The sequence below is a fragment of the Syngnathus acus genome, chromosome 14 (genome assembly GCF_901709675.1).
Source record: "Syngnathus acus chromosome 14, fSynAcu1.2, whole genome shotgun sequence".
NCBI lineage: Eukaryota > Metazoa > Chordata > Actinopteri > Syngnathiformes > Syngnathidae > Syngnathus > Syngnathus acus.
The window spans coordinates 8,673,728-8,700,371 of NC_051099.1; the positions used below are offsets into that span (position 1 = coordinate 8,673,728).

Consider the following 26,644-nt stretch of genomic DNA (forward strand, 5'->3'; position numbering starts at 1 on the left):
ATAATGTCTCAAAATCAGCTCTTGCAGCCAACTCAAATTGCGCTCAGAAAGATGCAGAGTAACGTTGCCAACAAACTGTTTATTGCATCTTAGATTTGTTGAAAAGAAAGGAATTGCAATTAGAATCGACGCACAGAACATTAATCACAGTCAAGATTGATAAGATCTAAATAGCATCCAGTTACCGCAGACGTTACGGATAAGTGCATTTCACTAAAGGAATACAAAGCAGATGATACTATTTTTATTTTATCAAGTGCGCATGCGTGTACACACACACACTTGTGCTTTTATTTGTGCGTTTTACGTCTGTGCATGCTCCCAGAGGGGAAACAGGCTGTGTGGGGTGTTATCTGCTTGTGCAGAGGGTGACAGCTAATCACCGGCCCTGACAAACACTAGGGGAGAGGGGAGGGAGGAGAGATGACAAACGAGAGCGAGAGGGGGAGATGGCAGCGGCCAGTGCCATTGACATTGGAATTCCACGCTGTAACCACAGAGTGCCTCGTATCCTGTCATCACGTCGCCTGTAGAAGTTTGAATCCGGCGGCGGACAACCGCAGAGCCTCCGACCTGGCCCACTGACAACTAATAAACCGCCATCATGGACGGAGCGCCACCAAGAAAACAGTGATGAGTTGAATAAATCTTTGTGTTTGCCAAGTCTGTCAGCACCAGCTTTGATCTCCTACCTGCTGCTCGTAAATTCCACAGTCTGGCCCGGGAGGACGGCCTGTATACGGGTAGCTGTTACGGAAGCCGGCTTGCACCATGTTACCTTGTCAGGTGAAGGCGGTCTGATTTTGTCGGAAAACCTGCTTAAAGCGCGCGTCGTTCAATCTGTTGGTATGAAGTGCGCGTTGCAGATGGGCTGCCTTCCTGCGAGCTGCGTGTTGACATAGTGATCAGAGCAAGATGTGTGTCACTGTCATAAAATGGAGGCGGGAAGGCGAGACAAATTTAAGTGCGCTCCTGAGAGCGGATGACATCGTAGAATACGGGCAACGAAGTTGTGTAACCACGGTTATGTGATTGGCACTTTGCACAATCATTAAATATTTGGTTAATGGACATTAATGACTGCTCAGTTTGATGAACAACTGCCAGACTGAAATGTCAGTCTTCTCCTGGCGGGTGCATTGGCTTCTGGCCTCCATATGGTTTCTGGGCTCCCTCCCATGCAGAGCCATTGTGGGTGGCATTATTTGGCGTCTGTCTGGGTAGCCGTGATGGGTGTCATGCTGAGGGCCTCCACACGGAGTGACCCTCATCTGCTCACACTGTCACACCTCTCACCACTTTGCTCTCTCTATCTGACCCTGTCACCAAGGCGCACGGTGACAGATTCAGCCAGAGAGAAATCGCACCAGGAACTCAAGCGGTTGGCGGATCTTTTCAGATGTAGCCGCTGCCGAAATCGCTTTGTAAATAAAATCAAAGATAACTGTCAGATCCGTTTACTGTGCACGCTGCTTGAGCGCATGCAAATTGCGCTATGGGTGAACGAGTCAGAGGTCCAATGCTATCCCGAAATTGAAGTTGTCATCCATTTCTTTAAGCTTAAGTGCGAGCCACGTGTTAAACGGTGCCACCATTCCAACGACAGATCAGATTGCACAATGGCTCCCTGTTTCCTGCTAGGGTTTGGGAATAGACATTTTGTCATCTCATATCTTATCCACAGATGGTTTGGTCCGGATGGCCACATGTCTACAATTGAGTGCATGCACATCTACATCTGTGTTCTTGCTTGGTGTGGGCGCTAATGACTGTTGGCATTTGGCCGCTATCAGTAGATTGTTAATTAGTATTGAGAGGTTAGGGGGAGATGCACAGATTCCCTTCTATCTGTGAAACAGATGCCGATTTGATCTGCTAACCCCACTCCCAAGTCTCTTCTCTATGTGATGTGAAACTTTTTGTTTGTTGGGACTGAATTTATTTTGGCAAGTCAAGTTCAGTGCCGCCCATGAAATGATGCACCAATGTTGTTCCAACATCTAACTATGGAACCTCTGTGGGTATTTTATTTGTTCAAATATTTAAATTGCATTATAATGAAGGTCACAAATGTCACACATGACTAAAATTGCCAAGTCACTGAATTTCATATAATTACTGTATTTTTCAGACTATAAGTCACGTTTTTTTTCATAGTTTGGGTGGGGGGGACTTATAATCAGGAGCGACATATGTGAAATTATTCACAAATCTTCAAAATTCAAAAATCCGCGATGTAGTGAAACCGCGATAAACGAACCGCGATGTAGCAAGGGATTACTGCAATTTGAACTGTAACTGACGTCACCGGCGCACATGCGGCGGTTGTTTACATAAAGGACAAAGGATTCGATCATGGGATTTAATGGCTTGGAGTGACAGAGATTGTTTGATAAAATTGTTTATAATTATATGGGCCTGTGGAATAATTTGAACTGCTTCGACGTCAGCGGCGCGACACACACACGACATAAAGGACGATCGATGGATTTAATGATTTGGAGTGACAGATGATTTGATAAAGGTGTTATTTATGTTGTAGTTATTTGGATAACTGTTAATGTTACATCAGGCCCGTTCTCAGCTCTTCGTTTGTGTTTATGTCACGTTAGCATACCGTATCGTTTAGCCTGTTGTTGCTCGTTCATGTCTGTTCTTGGTGTTGGATTTTGTCGAATAAATTTCCCCCAAAATGCGACTCATACTCCGGTGCGACTCATATGTTTTTTTGCACTTCATTGTGCATTTTATGGCTGATGCGACGTATATATTCCGGAGCGACTTGTAGTCCGAAAAATACGGTACTAGATAAAGCCATTAATAGGTTTGCTATTCAACCTTTGCAGATGACTATTACCTAAAATGAATAGAAAATGAATATATTGTATACATCCTGTCTACAAATGAATTGTGAATTCTTTTTTCAAATGGTAACTGAAGGCAAGCTTTTTTGCCGCAATGCGCCGCAACAATGAAAATAAAGTTGGGCAGTTTATCCTTTTAAATGTCCCCAGTAATTAATTTTCTTTGTGAATCAAACGGCATAGAAAAAGAAAGACAATTCGAACAATTTCCATATATTCAAAGGCAACCTTTAACAAATCTCTACTAACTCAGAGACACAGAGCTAAAATATTCCTCTTGCACTCTGCAACGTCAGATCCTTTGTCTATTCAGTTAATTGTAGAATAGATGTCCTGATGGAATTGCTCTGTGACCTTTTAGTATTTTTATGTCCTCAGCCCGTATATTTGCTAAGTGATGGTATTCTGGCTGATTAGTCCTCCAAATACACACATGGATACACACACTATTACCAAACACAATGTATTCACTCCCAGAACCCGACTCCCATTGTTCTGCTTTATAACACTGGGAAAGGAGCATCAGTCAAGTATATTAGCTGGATCCTATTACTGTCACCAGATTGCCTCTCTGAGCCATCTTAAAGAGCCCCCAGACAAAACTTCCTGTCATGTTAATCCAAGCTTTAATAAATAGAGGGATGTGTAACCATATTCAAATCGGGCCTCCCATAGTTGTGCTGACAAAGAGAGACAGGCTATCACCAAATAACAGATGAAAGTGTTTTGTATGAACAGATGAAAAGTTTTCTATGAGTGCTCAGTCTCTTCAAATCTTGGGAGAAATGACAAATCATTGAAATGTCCTAATGTAAGTGAAGCACTAGCAATAGTGACCATTGTATAGAAAATAAATGTGATTTTTGTCCGACCAGCAGATCACTCCATGTTCACCTGTTGATTTGCACGTCATCTAAACCTCGACACCAGCTGCCAGTGAGTCATTTCCATTGCCTCACCGATACAGTTAAATAACTGGTGGTTCAAAGCCAGCTGCAAAAGGCACAATAAAAACACGTCATTTCTGCTCTCGAGTAATCTCAGCGCTGACGGAGGAAGCCGGAGCCACCTCTCTTGATTCAAGGCCACATTTAGATTCACAACTTTCAAAAAAAGAGCAAACCACCTAGAATTGAATGCTCTCTTCCAGACTTGTTTTATTTCCAGACAATTGTTCCTTTTCGTCGAAGAGAAAAGGGCAGATTTCTTTTTCATTTTTCATTGTGCTTAAGCAACAAATCATGTAAAGAACTTCAATATTTTTACACACAGTCCCTGAACATATCATCGTATCTTTTGACCTTTATTGCCTCTTCCGCATTTCCGCCTGTAGCTATTTTTACATTAAGCGCATCATTTTGTGAAATCTACTGCAAATATGTGCACGTATACGTGCGCACTTGTGCGCACATGAGAAAAATCTGATCGGCTTTGCAGGGAGGAAGAAAATCATTTTAAATAGGTCCTCTGTGTTAAACTGTTTGCTCTGGGGCTTAAGGATTGCTCACCTCTCCAAATACTATTTTAGCTTGAAAGCAAAATATTTCCCTGGCTGAGCTTTCACACGGGAGAATGAGGGAAAGCACCGGCCGGCACTGTAGTTTGTAGGTGGCTTGCAGGCATACTCTATTCTGACAGAAAGAGGAGGCACTCGGTGAGAGAGTAGCAGAGGGCCCTATTCATAAAATGACTCCATAATGGCAAGTTCCTGTAGCCTGGAAAAGGAAGACAAGAAGATTGATGGACAAGGCCAAGGCCAACATCCTCAAACATATGGAGTTCAAGTATGTGGATATGACTGTGGAAGGCCAAACGTGGGACTAAGCACCGCATCATACTTGGGGTCCCATTCATTCAGGAAGGTGTGACCTTCAAAGTGATGTTCAAATTTCTATTAAAGGGTCAGAGGTAGTTTTAAACGAGCATTTTCAAACATGAGCCAAAGCACTGACAAGAGTGTACTTGATGGAGTCTTTGAGCCATCAGCTGTCAGCCTGTTTGATACATGCTTTCTGACACATTTTTTTCCATGAAACTATCCATTAGGAAAATTGCCAAAATGATGGCAAAAACATCATGTTTCTTTGATAGCAATCCATTGGTGTATGTGCCCTTAGCATGATTGGCTTTTTTGAATTGTGCATTCGCTGGTCTGTGAGCCGCACAGAGCCTCCGCGTTTGGATCTGCAGAAGCTCTCCGCAAGCGCATCACTTTACATCACCATAGCGACCTCCTTGGATGCAGAGCAGGGGACCTCATAAATATGTAATGGTGACACATTTGAGAAATTGTCCTCCTCGAGTGTTTCTCTCAAGCCATTTTGTTAATGTCAACATGAAGGAAACTTGTTTGAATAAGTGTTGACGTTCAGAGCACGCTCTATATAGTTAATATATACGCAGAAATTAGCATCAGAGCTAGAAAACGGCAGATTTTTTTGGATAGTTTTCATTAAAGCAAAACATACTTAATATTCTAGATTGACTTAATAATATGGTTTGTAATGACGTATAAGTGTTTTTAAACGTAACAACGTAAGATAACGGGCGCCCCAGTTTGGCGCGATCAGAAATTGCAAACACTCCCTAAATCTAACTTTTAAAGACACATTGGAGCTTTCCTGGGAAACTATCAAATCCAATCAAAACTTGCGCGTCAAGCAGCGACTGTTATTTCAGAGTGGTTCATCCAGATGGAACGAGCCGAGCAGCAATGAGACGGGTGGGAGGAGTCAGCCACACGGCTTGGAAGCTGCAAATATCTGTTTCCATACACCATAACTAGACAGCTGGTCAGATCACAGCTAATAGTGCCCCTGTAGAAAAGTCACGGGGATTGTAGAGTTGCAGATGCTTCGTCTCTAGTGTGTGTAATGCAGTCCAAGGAGCTGATCAGCAGAGCACCTTCTATTTCCTTAACCATCCAGTATATTCCTCTGCAGCGCGGGTTCTTTGTCACATGACCGAAAGCCACCCATAGGCTAACAATTAAGAGCCCCCTCTCCTAAATGTGTAATTACAAAAGCTGAAAGGAAGCACAAATGTTGCCCTCTACTCTTTGTGAAACAAGCACTTGTAAGAGCACTCAAGCGTGGATGCAGGCAGCTCTGTGTGCAATTCAACCGCCTCTGACAGTGACATAGACTCCCCCTCTACAAAAGAACAATTGAAAGGGTTGTTGCAAATTTGTCCATTGTCACTGGGCTGCTATCATTTCTCTCTTAATTGTCATCACTGAAATAGAATAGGAGATGATCTACTCTGCAAAGGGAGTGTTGATGAAGGGGTAGTGCCAGCTGAGCCTTCTCCTTGACCATGACCCTTATTTGTCATAATGATGCTAATGATGTGATACTTCATTGAGCTCTGTAGGGAGTTTTTCTTAACACCCCCCCCCCTTGAAAACCTATGGAACAGCTAATCCCAAAGGGAATCTGGGGAACTACTCCCCTGCTCAGTGAGTCCCAAGGAAGATGGATGCTTATCAAATCATCAATGCTGTGCGGTAAAGATGTGGTTTTTGAATCAAAGAGACAAAGTTACCCCAGGTGATATGTTTTGAACTAGACCTTGCCGTGTCCAAAACGAGCAGCACAACGCTCTGTGACGTGGCAGCTCAAAACATTAACACAAAGGTCACCTTATGTGGTTATGACCTGACTTTCTTTAGCATCAGATATCATCCATATAGGTGTCAACCACAAATTGCAGAAAAGCTCCTCTGCTCGCTTTCCTGCCATGAGTTGAATGTAAATGTGCGGTTGACACCTATCTAAATCGCTGTCATAATTCATTTCCAGAGCTCTTAAATCTCTCCCTGTCACCTGGCAGGTCTGCTGTTTTCCAATCCAAACATATCATATTAGCCCTTATTGATGCCTTTGTCCTTTGATACATAATTCATCTCTCCCAACCCTTTTTTTTTTTTTTTTTAACAAATCATCATTTATTTGTCTTTTGTCGTGGATTTATTTCCAAGTTCTTATGCACTTTTTCAAGAACCACCATAGCCACACTAACCAATTTCTCACGTGAACAAAATTGTATTGTTGGGACAGCAAATATGGTAAGAGCAAACAATTGATTCACAGACACATAAACGGAGGTAAGACACAGATGGGAATGGAACACATCAAGGCAAAGCAAAATAGCGGACTCCTGACGAATGGGATTGGTGAGACACACATTAGCAGACAGCGGGGACAATTCTAGGACAGGGGGGTGTTTCAAAACAGAAAATGGGCAGATTGCAAATCATTAGCTTTGAGCTATTAGGTTTCATCAGATTGAAAATTTAATCATATTCTAGTGTTATGATGAGGTGGCCAAATGGTTTCTGTAAGCAACCGTAGTGTTGATAATTAATCAGTCACAAACTATTGGCCACAAATGGAAAAAGTCCCTTTGAACTAAAACTACATGTATTGTTTTGATTCCTGGTTTACATTTTTATATTGAAGTTGGAGTGGAATTGCGGGACAATCAAAAGTATTCCCGACTCCTTCCTCAAAATCCAGATTAGTCCCCTTTTGAAAGATGTGCCTCCAGCATTGGATGCCTCCACATTTGCCACTTTTGTATCATACAAGGTCGGCTTTCGCGGCCACAGCAGAATTGATTTGTTGGGTTTGTGTTCAAATTTCGCTTAAGTTTCAAGAAGCCAGTCGGTGTCTCCTGTCTTCTCTTCACCTGTTGGCCTTGTTTGGATGTGTTATTTGCTGCAGGTTTAGTTAAAGAGCTGCCTGGCCTCCTGCCCCCTCAACTGCACTCTCCATTTTTTAAGTGGTCATGGATGGCTCCAGTGCATATACCACCGCCAAATAGACTGCTCTTTTCTTCATTGTCACAAAAGGCCAGCTACTTTGCTGGAGTTCCCTTTCCCCTTTTACATAGTGATAAGCCAGCCATTATCCTTTGAACCTTTCTTTTCACCAAGCCAGGAGAAAAGGAAAGAGTGAAAGTGAAGGAGGAGGAGGACGACAGAGAAAGATTTCTTCCCTGAGGTGAGACTGGCCTCACCTCTGTGAGGCGGGCTTTTTTGTGAGCAGCGAAGAGGTCCTTAACCTTCTATCAGATGGAGGCACACAGTTGTGTTCTGCTTGAATAACTACATTGAAAAGCCCTCGAGCACTGGAGATGGTTCTATAGAGTCTGCTGGTGCTGGAAAGAGCGAACGGGAGAGTGACAAAGAGAGCGAGAGGCCACGTTGCACGACCTGCTCGTGTGACCCTCACACCATGTGCACATTCTCCGTTAAAATGCCTATCAATGCTTTGAATGAATCAGTGTTCCTTGTATGACAGGATGGTTTTCTTTTAATAATGTCACAGCATCAAACATTTATATGATATACGTACTTCCTTTAAAAGATCTCTCTTCAGCTGTCTGCCTTGGGCTCCCAATGAATTCAATAGTATTTGTAGCAGCAGAAATAGTGCAATGTTGACTTATATCAAGGCCGCCTGGTTGTTGATAGTGTCGGGCGGTTACGTAATTCAAGCAGCCTGTCTGATTTCACCGCAGTGAAATTTAATAGTAGCACTTTCTGTCAGCATCAAGTTGAAAAATAGCATGCAAATGTTTAATGTAGTTGATGAACAGACTACAATTTCCGATGGAATGTCAAACCTTATCTGGTGTTTAGGAGTGAAAAATGTGTAACTCTGAGTGTATTTTTGTTGTCCTTTTATACCAAGTCATTTTATATTGTCCCATCATATAATTATTAATCATGTGTTTATTTCTCACAGGTAGCTAAACTTTAAAGTTTGGTCTATCATTATATTTGTTTGTCGTGGCTACCCTGTTTTTTCTAAACTGGTGAACTTAATTTCAATAATTGTTCCTTGGTGTATATATATATATAGTATGTCTGTGTATGGAATTGCATATATCGGTGATACTCATTGAGCAAAATATAGCAACATTTACAGGGTCCGGCAAAATGATCTGACACATTTGTAGGTTTAATAAAATGCAAATAAATTAAAAAAAGTTTTTTATTATTTTCTAAAAGTACATATAATGCCATTTTGTTTCGTTTCATTTCATTTTCGTTTAGTTTTCGAATAATGTTATTATGTTTCGTTTCAGTTGCTAACATGAATTGGACCGGTGAGCATCGCGCTTTCATTGTGGAAACGTTTATCAAGAACGAATCTGTAACTGCAACACAACGAGTGTTCCGTTTGCGCTTCAGACTTGGTAGACATGATCCCGTACCTGCTCGAAACACGATCTTGTTATGGGTTACTAACTTCAGAGCCAGTGGATCAGCATTGAAACGAAAATAAACCGGCGGACCTCGCACCGCCAGAACTCCAGAAAATGTGGCAGCGGTAAGACCAAAATAATATTATTCGAAACGAAAATAAAATCAAACAAAACAAAATGGCATATGTAATTTTCGAAAATAATACAAAACTTTTTTCTTTCTTTAATTCATTTGCATTTTATTAAACCTACAAATGTGTCAGATCATTTTGCCGGACCCTGTATATTCACCTATGATTGATGTATTAGCCACTTTCCTCAAATGAGAGTTACCTTCACATTTGTTATGAATGTGGTTGGTGAGTTATGCAGAAAATCAGCAGGTTCCACACGCCATGCCAGCATCTTGCCTGGCAACGTCAACATCTGTGCCAAATGTGCAGCGAGAGTGTGGCAAGAGCAACGTGCCAGTGCGAGGCTGCCTGGCTGCCAGGGACTCGTTTTTTATCCAATCAGACAGTTCTGCTTGAGTGAGACCCCTATTCTTGTCTCGTCCCATCTTCTCCCAAAGCCTCCCATGAAAAACACAGACACAGGCTTGTGCGCACGGCATAAAGCCTTGGAGGTACATCGTTACACTTACCTCGAAACCATAACCAGGAAGCCAGCGGTGTGTGTGTTTTTTTTCCTCCCCTGTCTGCCACTGTTCCCAAGCTCTCTGTCCTTTTTATATTCCCCCGAAGACAAAATTACGGAGTGAATGAGCATGCCTCACTGTGTTTTTAAAGCAGTTCTTCAAAGATATAAAAATCACAGGTTGTCTGTGTGAAGGAAAAATGCAGGCTGACTATCTGTGTGTGGCTTTATTGGACATGATGAGGGATGATATTACGGTGGATGCTCCTGCTGCCGCGCCTGCGAGATGACGACGGATGGCCATTTGTCTCACTTTTGCTTAGCGTAATGCATTTATCCGTCTCCTTCCCCAAGAATGGACATTGGTGTTCATCAAACAAATTGTCCAAACAGTTCTCCATTTTCCTCGGCGCTTGTCATTATTGTCATTTTCTGCCACTTTTCACTTCGCCACGGAATCAGAAGGGGAGACGGTGTCTGGGTGACAATGCCGCAGTTGTTACTTGTCATTTTATCTGATGCTAATTAAACGGAATGAAATGATCATGAGATGACCCAACACACTTACTAAATAAAGACTTCTTCTCTCTTCTCTTTCAGGTTGATGACGCCATGCTTATGTTTGATAAGACTACAAACAGACATAGAGGTGAGTACACAGCAAACCAAAAATGCAGTCAGTTTGTGTCCTTTCCTTGTGCGATAACGCAGAACAGTTCCTTTTCACGTGACATTAGGTGTCTCATCTGTTGAGCAATGAGAGCGCGTGTGTCAAACTGATCAATACGACGGCACAGTGTTTCCAATGTTCCAGCATTTGCCTGTGCGTATGTGCGCAGTTCGCCGTGTTTGCGTGTTTCGAGATGTGCTTAAAGGGTGTAAGATTGCGAGATGGTGGGTGCTGTGCAGGCAGATAACAGTGTCAGATAACAGCCAGGAGAAGCACTGACTTTATCGCACGCTCATCGGCGCCTTATCTTTAGATGAGGAAACATTTCTCTCTCAAGCAGAGGACTTTCCAAAGACAGGTTTCCTCTTTGCGCCCTAAGCCAGCACTGTGTGTTTAAACCAAACAGCCCACTTAAAGGCTGGATATAACCACTGGTTACCACACATAGGGCTGTCGTTTATCGGGCCGCTTCTATTGGCTGTTAGGGGAACTTCAAAGTAACAGCGTGCCTCGCTCTCTTAGTGTGTGTGTGTGCGTGTGTGCGTGTGTGTGTCTGTCTCTTTCTGTCCGTCTCGATCAGTGTGTGTGAGTAGTGAACAGCCACTGACAGGTATTTTCGCAAGAGAGGGATGCAGGCTTTTCTGTCACATCAGTCAGTTTTTTTTGTTAGTCCATAACTCCGTCACACTGAACTGGGCCATATTGAGGAAAATATTAGTCCGAAAACGATTTTTTTTAATAAATATTAACGATGTATTTTGCAGCAAACCTACTGAACTTCCGGTTTAGTGGAAGTTTCTATAACAATAGGAGCAGCTTATAGAAATTCTACATCAAGAATTTAACTTATCTCCCCCGCAATATTTTATCATAATATCATAATCTAACATTATGGACAGTGGAAAGCGTTTGACTTATTGCGAACAGTGAAATCCAGCGATTGATTGTAAAGGGAGTAAAATAACGACGTGCTCTGTGGGACCACGCTTTCTGAGAACGACCCGTAGACTACAGCACACCTGGGACTATTGGCATCCTAGCGCCATGCACTTTAAAATGTGGCTTTTTACAATAGAAAGTAGAACATGACCCAGCAATGTTCCTTGCTGTCTTGATGGTGTGCATTTCCAGTCTCTCCCACCCGCTCTTTTTCTCCTCTGTGTCTGTGTGAGTATGCTGTGCAGACAAACTCTCTTTGAGCCTGGTAAACAGTTTCCAAGTGTGGAACATGTGAACTATAGTGGAAGTGATCTATGGCTTTGAGGGGATTTTGATCTGTCATGACAGGACTCAGTGTGGGGTCTTTGAGACGAAGGCGTTTTCTCCCTCTTCTCCTTCTCCCCTGTCCGCGGTATCGGCAGCCTTTAGTGAGAGAGTGAGGACACTCTGGGACTTTGTTGGACATTTGCCTTTGGGCAGCAAAATGCCCTTGAAATGAATACAATGACGGAGAGAAACCCCTCCTTAGTATTTTTTTTTTTTTGACGACAACAGCAGTATTTATATTGAGTGTGACGATGAGGCAGGAGGCAGGTGCAGTTAGTTTCTTCGCTCACTGGTTCTCTTAATAGCATTCTGATTTTTTGTTCCAGTGGGAATTTGAAAGAGTAGACATTTAGCGCTGAGACAACAGGTCTCCAAGATGAAACGCATTCAATATTACAGACCCATAAGAATATTTTAATAATTCATCAGTGCCACTGGTGTGGCTGTGTAATATTAATGACTCAACTGCTCCATGACCACAAAAGAAAGGGCATTAAATATAAGTGAAACCAGTATCTTGGTCCACTGACTGCACGGCTAGCTTCCTGCAGTCCAAATCAATTTCCCACCTGTGTAGATTTTTATCCTACAGATTGAGTCATGAAAAAATAATTCCAGCATCTGCTGCAGTATGTAAAAAAAAAAAAAGATCAGCAATAGCTCATTTCTATCCATCATTGTGCTGATATAAACAACTTCCTACAGTTCACCAATATGTTTTTTGTACATATAATTGTAAATACAATGAAGCGTATTTTTTCATGTTATCCTAATCATAACCTTAAATTATGATTAGTCTAAAAACTGTCAGAGCAAAAGAACCTCTGCAAAGGTTGAGGAAAAAAATTGAATTGTGGAAAGTTGAGTTTAATGTGATGGAGTCAATGTGGGAAGAAGACGCATGATTGACACCTGATTGTTGGAGTGATTTGTCTGCGGAATGGGATAGAGGACAAACGTCACACTCCAATAGTAGCAGCATTGTCCTTCAGACGGTCCCTGAGAGGCGGTCCAAGCGAACGAACAAACGAAGGCCAGCCATTGTCTATATTTCCCATTTTGTTCTCTTTGACTCACTATCTCCTGCAGTCTTTTTCCTCTCTTTTGGTCCACACCCTGCCCGACTTTAGCACCTCTTCTCTTTCTCCCGCCGTGTCTCCTGCTTAGAGGACAATCGCCATAAGCAAAGCCCCCAACAAAGGCGCGTGTAGAGCACCATCTCCTTGGCATTTAAAGGAGTAGAATACTGCCGATTGTGTTGGAAATTGAACTCTCCAAAGCCGCTCTTGCCTCAGCAGCCGTTCATTGTGGACGACTTCAATGTCTTGGGTGAGCAGCTTGGACCGTCCGGGGGTTGATGCCAGAGGGCAATCATTGTTCCATGTTTTACCGCAGTACCCTCATTGCTCCGCCTTCATTCCACCTTCTCCTTTCTCCTGAAACTCATTTTGTCGCAAGACGTAAAATAGGGATGTGTGGATGGAGCTGAGAAAGATGACGTAAATATAAATATGATATGAACAAATGTTTTGGGACTGGACACACATGAGTTGGAAATGGATTTAAATACAGCATTTGGTGGGCTCAAAATGTTATGTGACTATGAAACAAGATAATGTGACTACTTTTTCTGGCAGTGTTGAGAGAAAGACATACATTATGTGTAGGCAATGGATTGGTTTAAATCTCTGCAGCAAGATAATCCAATAAAAGCTTGCTAAATGCTGACCGTTTCCTCAAGACCTTGACTTCATTTACTTACTCCAAAGGTGTGAGATAAAATATTAAATATGACACCTCTGTTTATTTCCACGTTACCCCCTCTTTTTTTTTAATTGCACCAATGTGAAGAGTGATGAAATCCATGTGTAAGTTTCCTAAATATTGCTGAGTAGAAGTTAGCATGCAGACAGCAGCCATTAGTGTAGCCTTAATTATGTGATTGATTGTTAGCTAAATTCCTTCTTTGCTTTTAATGATGCAAGTGCCAGTAATGTGCAGCAGATTTGGGGACCAGGATAAACATTTGGATTAGTGTCGTGCATATTAGAAAAAAAAATGTTCCTGGAGAAGAAAAGGATTGATGGCATTGTCTGAGGACTACATTAATTTGTGTATTACGCACACACACACACACACACACACACACTTTTGTAAGGGCTGTTTTTCCACCTGGCAGAGGAACAGAAGACCGCATGGTGTGTGTCTGTAATCTCTTTACCTGAATTGGCAGAAAAGCTTGCAAGTGCAGCTCCCAGTGTGAAGTTGGCAGGGAGAAGTCAATGTCACACTGAGCGAGCTGCCTTCCAAACAATCCAAAACTGTTTGATGGTGTGTATTTTATAGGGGAGTGCTACTGATCCTGCGTCGGGCTCAAACAGCTTATGGTTTACCAATAAAATTTTGGACAGTTATAGGTTTATTTCCAAAGTCTTGCTTAAGTCACCATGTGACATTTTGATGCAATTGAATCTCTACTCCAAACTAGTATCTGGCAATATCAAAGTAATATTTACTCGTTCTTGCCCATTGTGTTATTATACTGTACCATGAGTATTTGACTAAGATTTTGCCGCACTGGGTGAGAAGTAAAATCGTAATTGCCTTCATTATCTTTCATCTCTATGGCATCTTCAATTCATTATAGCAAGTCTGCCACAGTACGAGTCCAGCAACCCAGGAAGCAGGGTGAACTGTTGTTGTTCCCAGAAAAGCCTTGGCGTTTGACGTCACCACAATGCCTCATCAGCCACCGGTGTTAGGGATTGAACATGGCCGACTGAGCAGAGGATGTCTGGCTGCAAAATGATTGCTGGCTCATTGACTGTGGAGGAGCGGAGGGAAACGGGCCGAATGCGGACAAGGAAAGCGTGCTGTGCGAAAAGAAATGGCAAGTCGAAGGAAGAAAGTGGAAAGAAGGCAGAGTGAGACCAAGGAGAAGTATAATGATGTCACGGTGAGGAGAGGAGGAGGAGGATATAAAGAAAAAGGCAAGTGCCTCAATGGGGAGCCTCCCCCCGCTAACTCCACTGGCTGCAAACTGCTGCCGATGGCTTCAAAAGAGCACCAGGCGACCTCGGCCTCCGCTTCTAGCAATTAGAGATCACTCCAGCGGATGCCTCCTAGCCAGCCTGCAAATCCCTCAAAAAAATACCCCGTGATTACTGCTGCAGGACACAGGCTGTTTACCAAATGGATACTAAGGGAGAGAGAGAGAGAGAGAGAGAGAGAGAGAGAGAGAGAGAGAGAGAGAGGTTTGATAATGTCTTCTTTTTGTTCAGGCAAGAGACGGAGATGGCTCATTTGAGTTGTAAAGATGGCACAACTTAAGAGATGAATTTCCTCCAAGAGAGAAAGACAAGTTAACCAATTCTCACCCAAGTAGTCGTGCCAGCAAATGGCCGGGCGCTGTTATCATGACAAGAGCACAAAACCAATTTGGAGGGAGCTCAAACGCAGTATCTTTTCACAAGCAAGTCCACAAGGTCCACTTTGATTGTGAATATCCTCCACTGGCAATCTCTTTCTAAACAAACTCAATCCCTGCCGGTTCCACTGGACTTGTCGTGTTTGCAGATGGCCACTGCTCTTTGCTCTGAGTACTGTGTATATGGCTTTGCTGATTCCACGGAGTCTTTTCGATTTGCTCGATTTGGTGCGAGCCTTAACTGACTGAAGTGGTGTTCAGGAGAAGCCGTGATCTTTGCATCTTCTCTTGTCAGCTCGCTTGGTCTGTGTTGAAATGACTCACCTTCACACAGTCAATGAAGTGTGAATGTCATTTCAATGGCGGAGCTAATGATACACTATAGATCTAGCTCCACCCGGGGGCTTCCCACCATGGCATAATCACAGCGACACAGGAAATGATGTGTTTCGCCACTCTTAATAACTGCTCCAGCTCATCAGCTTCTGGCCCGCTAGCTTGTAGCGTGTCCGCATTCGCAAACGGCAGACTTGGGATGCTTTCACAGTATTGGTCATTTTCTCTGGTCGGAATGACTTGATGGCTTTGCAACTCCACGGTCCTTTCGCTCTTGTCACACACTAAAACCCTCACAAAGAAGCTTTGATATACAGACTAGTGAGGGAACACAGAACTATTAAAACACAAAGCCAAAATGGTTTTCTGAATAACTTTTAAAACATGTCTATTTCCTCATAAAACAACCTGCTGCTCCCTTGACTTTATCACCTGTTGTCAACATGCTAACTGCATACATGTGCTTCAATCTGCGAATGACCTGATTCGTTGATGAGCTAGTTGGATCAAATCAAGCTCAGATCCATTTCTAATCACAACCGCACCATCATCTTGGTACGGTTCCAAACAGTCGTTGATTAGGTCCACTCGTGAGAATTGAACTTGACCAAACAAACCAAGAGGGGAAATTGATTTTTGAGTAAATGATGCAAGTGCGAATGCATCTTTAAACGTGTCGTTCCCACTTGCTGCATTGTGTGTATTTTAAGAATCGACTTGTGTATGTCCCCAGCACAGTTGGTCTATTATGTGCATCCAGTATGCCACACCTCATAGTCCGGGAGCGCCCGCTTTTGAATGAGATTTAGCTCTGACCACTGCCCGGGACGGAGGATGGAGGCAGGAGATTGTGGAAGAAAGCCTGGGGTTTTAATCTCTTCCCCATGTTTATCTCACCACCAGGAGACACAAAGCATGTGCCATTAAAAACATCAGCTGCTCCCATTGCTTCGCCACACAGCTGCACCCCAGAAGACATTTGAAGGACAAAATGAAAGGCACATGTGTGTATTGGAGGAGTGATCTGTTTTGTGTAGGTGTTAAAAAGCACAATTGATTAGAATTTATGCTATGAATATCTTTATTATGATCCACGCCGCGTACATTCGCAAGCCAAGGAAAAGTAAGCAAAAGTCAACATTTTCAGCCGAAGCTGCCAAGAAGAATGGGTCTCTTCAGGAAATGAAAATACCATCTTGAAATTGTCATCATATTGAGAGTGAGCCAGCCTTTGACCTTGTAATACCCCTATAGCTTCTCCCTTTGTGACCTGCCGGATGCTTTTAGAAAGTGAAAGCGTTGGGGAGGATCTGCTGCTTGCATCATCATTCTCCGAGCACCTAATAGTGGATTTACCAAGGTTAAACCTCCTGTGAGATTGACCTGCAAAATACAAGTTAACATCGACTGCCCCGGAAAATATGCTCACACACTCAAACATTAAACTCGACTAGTCGCATTGGCTTGGTTGAAATGACAATCTAAGTTGAAAAAGGGCGTGATGTGTAAATCAAGACATGTATGCATTATTGTTAATGAAGCTTCTTCTGGTGGTGTAGTCTGTGTTTAGAGAGAGAGAGACCCTTCTCTCAGAATGATGAATAGTTTAGTTCCAACATTGTTAATAGGAACGTGATTTCCTTTGCACCCGTTTGAGTTGTTGTTCAAAATAACTACACGCAAATAGCTAATTTGTCAGGCAGGTGGAATACAGAAAATAAACGGGTCGTTTTCTTTGAGGCAGTTTAGCAATCATGTCAACAAATCCACGCTCCGCTGAAATATCATATTTTCTTAGTGAACGAGCAACGACTTTCACGATCAGTCACAAGATAAATTGCTCATGCACAATCTAATAATCAAAATGGGAATCAAACATCTGCCATTACAAATATGAATTCTGCAGCTCTATTTTGGGATTTAATTTTTGAGTAGATACTAAATTGGGCTAAGTCTAAAGTCAATAGTATTTTGACCGGGCAACTGATCCTCATGATGTTACTGATTGCTGTCAACGTCACGTTCACCTGAATGTGCCCTGAATTTGTGTGTGAGCTCCAAGTGCAACGGTGGTTAGGCTGAAAATTGCAATCACCAGCTGAGCCCCAGCAATCACCTCTCAAAGAGAGATTACATCACCAGTAGTCCAAGCATCTAATCTTAGATTAAAGGGACGAGGGACAGCAATTTCGCCTTTCTTACATTTTTTTTTTTGTTATTCCTTTTTTTTTCCCTGCATTGCTCTTCAAACTGAGTGCCTTGCAGAAAGACATCAGTGCAATTGAATCAAGCGGGGTCCCTATTCAAAAGCCGCTTTCGTTCTCCCCTGTCAAGTCATTGGGTGTTTATTGGGCCAACTCTGCCATTGTTGCTCCAACTTGCAGCTGATTGGCATCCCACAGCCCTGCTGTTTTACCACTTAAGTACTTGGAGGACGCTTTATTTTTTTTTTTCCACATAAGTTTTTTTTTTTGTAAAGACCAAACAATCATCACACGGCGGGATATATCCTGCCATGTTGTTACAAAAGCTCGACTTGATTTTGTGCTTTTAAGGGAGCGAGGGAGTGACTCACATTGTTAGAAAAAATAATGCAAAAGAGCATATTTAAGCAAGTCTGAAGCAATAAAAGATTATCATAACCAACGACTCAGGAGGGACGTGATGTCTGTCATCGTGTTCACAGGGGGCCTCGTGTTGGTTTTCTTGTGATTGACACGCAAACATGGCATGACAATTGCGAGGTGGCAACAAAAGACGAAGCAGCCTTCTTGATTTGGTGATCACGAGCAGAGATGTTCCATGCACCCCATGATGTGTGTGCGTGTGCGTGTGCCGCCACTCTGTAATAAGGGTTGCCTAGTCAAGCGTAAGTGTCAGGGTGGAGACGCCTGGTTCATTAGGTACCATGGCAGGATAATGTATGAACAGAATTCTCAAAGGCGCGCACAGGTAAGAGAAAGAGATGGAGTGAGCAGGAAATAGGCAAGCAGCCATTGTTCTTTGGCTTCTCTTATTTCTCTCGCTATCCTTTGCCTCAGCCACCCCGCTGTTGGTTTGTTCTGGTGTGTGTACGCCGTCATTGAGGCTCCCAGGTCACATTATGCCCTGTTTTGTGATGCACAGCTCATTGGGTTGATGCTATTAATTCATAAATCACTTTTTTTTCTGGGTTTATTTAATTGAATTTCTTGCATCTCGCGTGCGGCTTATTTTGCGGCTCTGTTGCTGGATTGACAGGTTGCTAGTCATGGTAAGGTTCCATCTCCCATCAGCGTCACGCAGCAGCACGTTGCTAATTGAGTTGAATGCGTCGCTCGTCTCTCCTCGGTGACTCCATCTGTCGGCGTCTTGTCATCAGTTTGTTCGCACTTGACAGCTTCCAAGTCAGCCTTTGTGCGTTTCAGCGAGCGCCTCTGTGGTGCTGTGCTGGGATTTTTTTCTTTTTTTTTTTTTTACGGATGTGTCTGTCTTTTATTTTAAAACATGGTGTGCAATACCTCCGCCAAGGCTTATATACTGAGTGTTGTTTTTGAGGCTGATGATGAATACATTAAGCATTCAGATATATGTTTAATGGACTAATAGGTTTTTTAAAAAAATTTGATAACAAAATAACACAGGGATTTTCAACTGGTTTTGTCCAAGGGACCACCATTATAACCAAGAAGCAACTCGGGGACCACTGCTTTGGCGGAATATTATTTTATTTTGCACCGAAGGAGGATAGACCTATACAGGCTATTTATTTGCATCTATATGTCTATTTTGGGAATATCAGCTACATTTGACATAATTTGGATGAGTAAATGAGTCACAAAATTAGCTGGAAAATAAATCAAGTCTAAATAATGAATACAATTTATTTTTAAAAATATTACAATTATTTTCCATTTCCAATTTCGTGGTCCACAATTTCGCAATACCGCCGCAGACCACTAGAGGGCCGCGGACCACCAGTTGACAATCTCTGCCGTAACACAATAACAAATATGAAAATTACAGGCAGAACATTTGACTCTTTTAAAGTACCTTTAGTATTTGAGGAGTCGATACCTTGAAAGAGGCCCGTATCACCCAAATACGGATAACTGGTAATAACTTACTTTCATGGCGAAATAAAAGGTATGAGTACGAGTGCGAATGGTTGTTCGTCTCTGTGTGCCCTGCAATTGGCTGGCAACCGGTCCAGGGTGTCCCCCGCCTACTGCCGGATGACTGCTGGGATAGGCTCCAGCACAAACCGTGACCCCCGTGGGGACAAGCAGTATAGAAAATGGATGGATGGATGGATGGATGGATGGATGGATGGATGGATGGATGGATGGATGGATGGATGGATGGATGGATGGATGGATGGATGGATGGATGGATGGATGGATGGATGGATGGATGGATGGATATGAATCTAGATTTGGTATTAAACGACAACAAAACATGTGTTGTAAGTCTAGCAAAAGTGAAATGAAAATGCCTCAAGGCCTCCATAGAATACGCCCTGGCCAGAACACCCCACCATTGTGTGTACACACGAGTGTAGTTCATAGCAAGCCGCAATAAATCTGAATTTGCAAAATGATGGGAGTCAGGGGTGGCGTCTGTCACCGTCACACTGGCTTTTTGGCTGATGCAAACACCTCCCAGCTATCAGGGACCTTGCTATGGCAGCTCATCAATAGTTCATGAGGTTATTTTAGGATTGCATGTGGGGTGATTAATACGCCTTGTGTGCAGTGGCCGTTTTGCGTTTTGCCTTCGGTCTGCACGGAAAGGACAACACAAGATGCAGTGGAAGGCGCACACCATCGTGAAAATACGTGCGCCTGTCATCTTGACTGGCTCATGTTGAAAGAAGGCAAACTTAAAAGACAGCGTGTGATGCGTTTGGAGATAGAGCGACGTCAACTTTGGAGACCGTACCTTGATCGCCCGCGTCAGCTTCTCTTTCTCTCCCTTCTCTGGTCTTTTAAGGCCTGTTTACTCAACACAGTTTGGAAGTACCGACATGTTGAAACTGGCGTTTTGGCCAATAGTAAGCATGTCAAAGTGAACGTTTTTCAAACCTGTACAGCCATGCATATGCTGAAAGCATAGATATCTGTGAGGGAGTGAGGCCATACGTACACAGATATCTTTTTCTAAAGGTGGACGAGAGATTCTGTAGGTGAGTTGTAATAGGTGCGCATTGATTTGACTTGCCATGGCAGCGTGTGCTGACTTTGATACAGTCTGCTTTGAGACACAGAGAATCAAGACCGAAGGGCTCGCTTTACTCGTCTGTCAAGCAAACTTTGGTCGTGTAGTGCCTTTAGTATCTTTGAGGAACAAATTTAATGCTTGTGTACGCCAAGCATGCACTTTCCAAGTCCTTCCGAAGTACAAATGAGCAGGCGCCTTATCAATCCTGTCTTTTCACGCTTTGATCGGAACGGAAATACGTTCGCTCAAGCGGTGTGCTCATTGTATGTGTGGGATTATGCATACATGTGCCAGCCGGCTAACACGTGTGCGCCAGCCTCCTTCCAAAGTGCCACAGGTGAAGAGAGGTGGCATCAAAGGCACTTGTCACTCTTCTGGCTTTATCGCCTTCTCTCATCTTTTCCTCGCTTACTCTTTCTCGCTTCTGTCACTTCACACATATCTTCTTATTCACATTTTTTCCCCAATCCCTTGTGCGGCTCGCTATTCTCCGTTGTTTTTTATGTTTTCTTTGCCAACCCAATTTCTTCTCATCACCTTTGTCTTTTTCCGCTCTACCAGGAAAATCACCTTCAAAAAGAAAAGCTGGGTTGTTTTTTTCCATGTATTTATCACCTTATATTCATCTCCCATTTCTGGAAAGAGAGCAAAAAAGAAAATCTGCCTCAAGGATCCATATCACTTGCGCTTCTCTATCCATGAACCTGGCTTAAAACAATCCCACCTCCTCCCCTGAATCAGGAGAGTGGGGACGAGAGCTGCTGTCATTTCTCATGAATTAATCTTACCTGTCACACACTTTGTTCTTTTGTTTCTTGGTCGTACTCATTCTTACTCCTTCTCGCCATGCCCTCTCCTGCCTTTCCATCTCTCTCAGGTGCTCACATTTCATTTTTCTTCCTACACATGCCACACAGCAGTCCCTTAAGAAATGTCATTTCTGTCTTCTCTTTTTGTTCTGTAATTTCTCCATGTCCCTCCTTTTCACTTGGGAATTCGTTTATCGTCGTCGCCCGTTCTTCTGTCCCGGCCCTCTGATCTCTCTCTCCGGTTCTCGCTCTCTCCGTCTTTGTCGCAGACACTCCTCCGCTCCATTTCTCTTTTCTATTTTGTCACACTTTCACATCTGGTCCTCACAGGCTCCTTTCTCGCCTGTCACTTTGGGGCCTTTTCCGAAATGCCACGATAGCATGAATATTAGATCTTGTGCTATGGTCACATTATCATCATTTCAACGAAGGAAATGTGAAAAGTGTTGACATAAATATGTGAACATTCTTGTTTCTCTGACTATTTTTGCCTCGTTGCTTTTTGGGTAATTGAAAAATCTCAGCTGAGTTGAAGGCAGATAACAAATCTGTCCACGGTTGGCAAGTGTTAAAATTTCTGCTCCAATGGTTTTTGGGGTGGCTCTATGCCCTTTGGGTCTAAAAAAAAATATATATATTTTTTTTTAATTAGGTGTCTCAAATGTCTGCTGGACTTGATAACAAAGTCGTTAAACGGATTACAAAGCCGAACGTTTGAGTTAAAGTTAAATGGATTTCATTTAATCTGCTACTGGAAATAGCACAAGGGCTAACAACTAACTTGTCTTTTTTTTTTTATGATGCCTGTCTATCAAGCAACCAATAGAAACATTCCATGAAAATGCAAATATGTCTTGCAATATCTAGGACAATGTTATTGCACTGCTAATTGGTGCAAAATTCTCTTCCTGTCTGCACCTGCCCTCCCCACTCCTCAATTAGTCTTAATTGCAAGTGCTGTAATAAAATGGGACAAATTGTATCATGATCAATGTTTCCTGAGCGAGCTGACAGTTGTGCCCGTGTTTGCTTTTGTTGGCTCATTTCGATGAATGGGAGGAATGCTAAGTGAACGCGCACCCTCCAGAAGGAAGGGGCTTCTCTCTTCTTGGTCTCGTGCAACATGATTTATTCATCATGCCACATGTCTCGTATACATGGTACCCCGTGCCCCCACTTGAGATGAATTTGTTTTCATACAGAGTCCAGAGAGTTGAAAAGATATAAATTGAGAAAAGTAAAGATTGGGTCACGTGACGGGAAATTCCCTTATTTTTCAACAATCCCGCTCTTCCAAGCTGTCAAATTACCTTTTTTCTTCTGCTGCAGTGAGAGGGGATAATTAATAGGTCCTCTTTGGGTTCTTTTGGGAGTTTTCTGGCCGCCTTCAAAGTGATAATTCTCGCCGGCTGTTGCCTCCGGGGACTGCTCCATCTTATTAACTTGTCTTTCCAGACAGCAGGGATGGAGAAGAACTGCCAAGTCCTCTTGTGACTTCTCTTGCCCTAAACATGCACTGCTCACAGTGCATGCTTGCGACTGCATGCCAACTCTCCCATCAACTAAGATGAGTACAAGATGAAGATTTTTAAAGTAGACACAATCATGATTATTGGTGTCAGCATGCAGTGACAGTGAAAATATGAATAGAGCTGAGAATGTATTCAGCTCTGGGCACTTTTCATCCTCTGGATGGTTCCCTGTGGATTGAGAATAAAGGTAGTCAGACCATCCTGCCACTAATAGAATATTTTTTATGTGGAATTTAATGGTCAAATATGAAACCCTAACATAATTAGGTTGCCATGTCAATGTATGCTTCATTTTGAGAACAGGCTGACCTCTCAAGGTGTCTGGATTGATAATTTAAACTGAAACACTGAAGCGGGATTACAAGAAGAAATAAGTCTTGGCAGGTAAATAACTGACCAAAGCTCCAGTTCATCTTTCCCTCGAGATCAATAGTTTCATTGAGGCCATCTCTCAGTTAGTCTGACTAGGTCTTAATCCTTGCTGCACAGGCCACGCCTCTTGTATAGAAATCACATCATGTAACAACAATAACATTGTCATAACGTCTTTTTGAATGCTGTAGTCATTGTAGAACACATGTTGGAAGGCATGTCTTTCTTTCGAAACAAGCACGACAGCTTTGCAGTCTGCTTCCAACAGAAGTGAAGGACTCGATTTGTGCCTCCGGAGCTTATCTGACCATTGGACATAACACGGTGCTGGCTCTCCATCACTCTCCTCTGCTGTAAAAGGATGCCTTCACGCTGCACTGTAGCATTTTCTAAGCTGTGTCACGGCTGGGGGGCTTGAATGTACACGCAATAGGATTGGCACAGACAAGCAACATGACATATGAGGAGAGAATCAGTCCAGACACCTGAACAAAGAGAAAAGCTTTTTGCCATGTTCCAAAGCGAAAATATGGATGGATAAAAGCGTAATCTTTACGCTCTGGGAAAGTATTTATTAGGATATCATTTCGGGGTTAGGTTTACCACATTAAAAATTTTCGATAGGAAATAAACATTTATCCCAGTTGGCCAAATGTCTATCTCACCACCAAAGGGGTTCAGCTTGGATTCTATTTGATATTATTTGTAGTTTGCTTTATAAAGATTTTCTATTACACTCCCCTGAGATATTTTGTAATATGATATTGTGCCAAATACGTACAAAATCGCCATGGCACGCAGGTCATGTAATACTCCACTAATCAGGAGAGAGGCTGACCACCTTTTTCCATTTGGGACTGTAATCCTATGTTATTTTCAGACTGAAGAGGAGCTATATATAAAAGCAACATCCGTGTCACGTCAATGCTGAGCCGCCAAAAAAGATGCTCCAAATGAGTGATCATAAATTAGCTGGTGCATATTCATTATGCAAGCTCCTGCAGTCTCCTTAGCGTTTAACTGTGCTATCATAAACATCATCATGGCTTCTGTCTCTGGTGGTGATGAAGCCTCTCCACTCTCTCATAGTTTATACAAATATGCAACATTATGAACCTTTAAGTCTGGAAAAAAACGTTAGCTGAGTCGTGAATGGGAACCGAGATTTGTTCTAATCAGCTCAGTTTAGCCTCTTTTTTTTTCATGAAAGTACTTCTTATTCGGCTTGCGTTCAGGTGCCGTGTTATTGTCCCGTCTTTCATGCATCAATAGAGGGATTATTATACATTCTTATTTATAATTGGAGGGCAGGTTAGACAAGGGGATAATTAAAATAGTGTGTGTCGCTACTCCATCTATTTTCTGTCTGTGTCTCTTGGCGGCGTGTTTGTGTGCCCTGCTTTGTCCTCCAAGTTAATGGAGATAATGTGGCACTTAGTGTGGAGAGTAACAAACAGACGCATACACTTGGAAATTGATCAAACAGCGGCATACCAAAACGGCAAATAAGGTTTAGATTCAGCCATATTAGTGAAACGGTTTATGCTCACGTGCATGAGGTCATTTAGTGACTTCTTGGATGAATGATTTGTAAGTCGAAGAAACGCCTCCAGCGGTGACAAACTTGGAGTGAATGTGGCAAAGTCTTGCAACCGACGAGTAAAGTGTCGAGAAGGGACCCATGTGTCTTTGGATCTGGAGGCCAGCGCTCGTTACATTGGCTGGTAAAGTCTTGGAGTTCAGCTGACGCCGTCAAAGTGAATTGCGGAGAGCAGTTTTGACAGCAGGGTGAAGGTGGGCCTGATTAGGATGGATGATGACAACAGGTGTAGCTCACCAGCACCATTGTATTTGCTTGTGTTTTAGCTGGTGCCAAATTTCACTGCAGTGGATGATGTAAATGAAAATTATTGATGGGTTTGCTGGTTAAATGTTGTTGAAAATGATGTTGCAATATTTCAAAGCTGCTGAAAGCCTTTATTACCCAGCCGTTGCTCGTGTGACAGCGCCAAAGCCTTTCATGAAATGCGTTGCCGTGGTCTGATTTAATGTTTGATCAGAAAAAAAAAAACATGCAACCCGCTTAGGGGTTGTTTTTTTTCTGTCTACCACCACTGTTGCTGAAATGCAAGGAAAATGCCTTGAATTTCTCCTTACGTCTACTTTTTCTTTCATGGAAAGTTAATTCGGTGAGTGAAATCTTAATTAGGTTGATTGAAGAAACCTCCTTTGCAGTCTCACAGTCTCCGGATCACAAAATACATTTCAAAGGAAACTTTGACAAAGAAATATCAATGTATGGAAAAGTCGTTATCCAGAACTTAGCATATTTCCAAGTTTAGCGACGTGAACTACTGAAGGTTAAACACAGAACAGACAAAGGTTGTTTTCACTGCGCACCCATACTGGGTTAAATCCAGTTTCAATTTCAAACACAACTTGACTCAACATGTGATGCTGTCACAGTTTGAACGTGGAAACAATCGGAGACAAATTGTAACTCGTTTTTTTTTTCCAGCATCTTAGTTGTTGATCTATTTTCCCATCACAGACAAAATCACGACATGACTCAGTTGCGATTCCTCTGAGTTTTCTTTCTCTGTTGCTCTGAGGAGCAGATGGAACAAGGAGAACACTTCATCCGCAGGGTTTTGTCTCTTTGGCTTCCTCTGGCGTAGCCAACTCATCCCGCTGTACTCATTGGAAGATCTGGTTTCTTGCCCATGATCCTTCCCTCTTGTCTGGCTTCCAAGCACTGACTCATTCAGTCATCCCCTGTCTTTCATTCATTCTCCTCCTCCCGATTTGGCTACTAGGGAGCTACTGTATGTGGCAATGGAGCAAGCATCATTGATATAGCATCTGTTTGGACATGGTGCAGAATCTGTGGCATGTGGGCGAGCATCTGGGGGCTTGAACGTGGGGCACATGACATCCCGTTGCATACCTTGACATGCCTCGCTCAACTCTAAGTAAGAGCGTGCCCATTTCACTGGCGCAGCCACTCCCGCACATTCCGATGGCCGCACCAAGATGATTGTACGTCTCTTCCAGCTGAAACATTGCATTAATAATGGACCTATCATATAATCTGACTCCTGGGTAGTAGCAGCAGCAGCAGGGCCACGTGTCCATTTTAGACACTCACTCAGAGAGGAAGAGAACGTTTTGGCACCATGAATGCATCGGGGAAGCCAGACACCCCAATCCAAATCATCGCCACACATCTCTTGTAGATGGCCCAACTTGTCAAAGCTCGTCCAGACACTCTGCCAAGACACTTTCACCCTTGGCAGCAGACAAAATGAGACTTTTTATTC

General features: G+C 42.9%; 1 protein-coding gene across 10 annotated transcripts in view; it reads left to right on the forward strand.

Annotated features, from left to right (window-relative positions):
- Positions 1-26,644, forward strand: part of LOC119133937 (RNA-binding protein Musashi homolog 2) — a 187,196-nt gene that overhangs the window by 81,269 nt on the left and 79,283 nt on the right. For all 10 annotated transcript variants that reach the window (XM_037270257.1, XM_037270260.1, XM_037270261.1 and 7 more), the window contains exon 7: positions 10,314-10,362. In XM_037270257.1, coding sequence (XP_037126152.1) covers positions 10,314-10,362 — 49 coding nt within the window. The remainder of the gene's footprint in view (positions 1-10,313; positions 10,363-26,644) is intronic.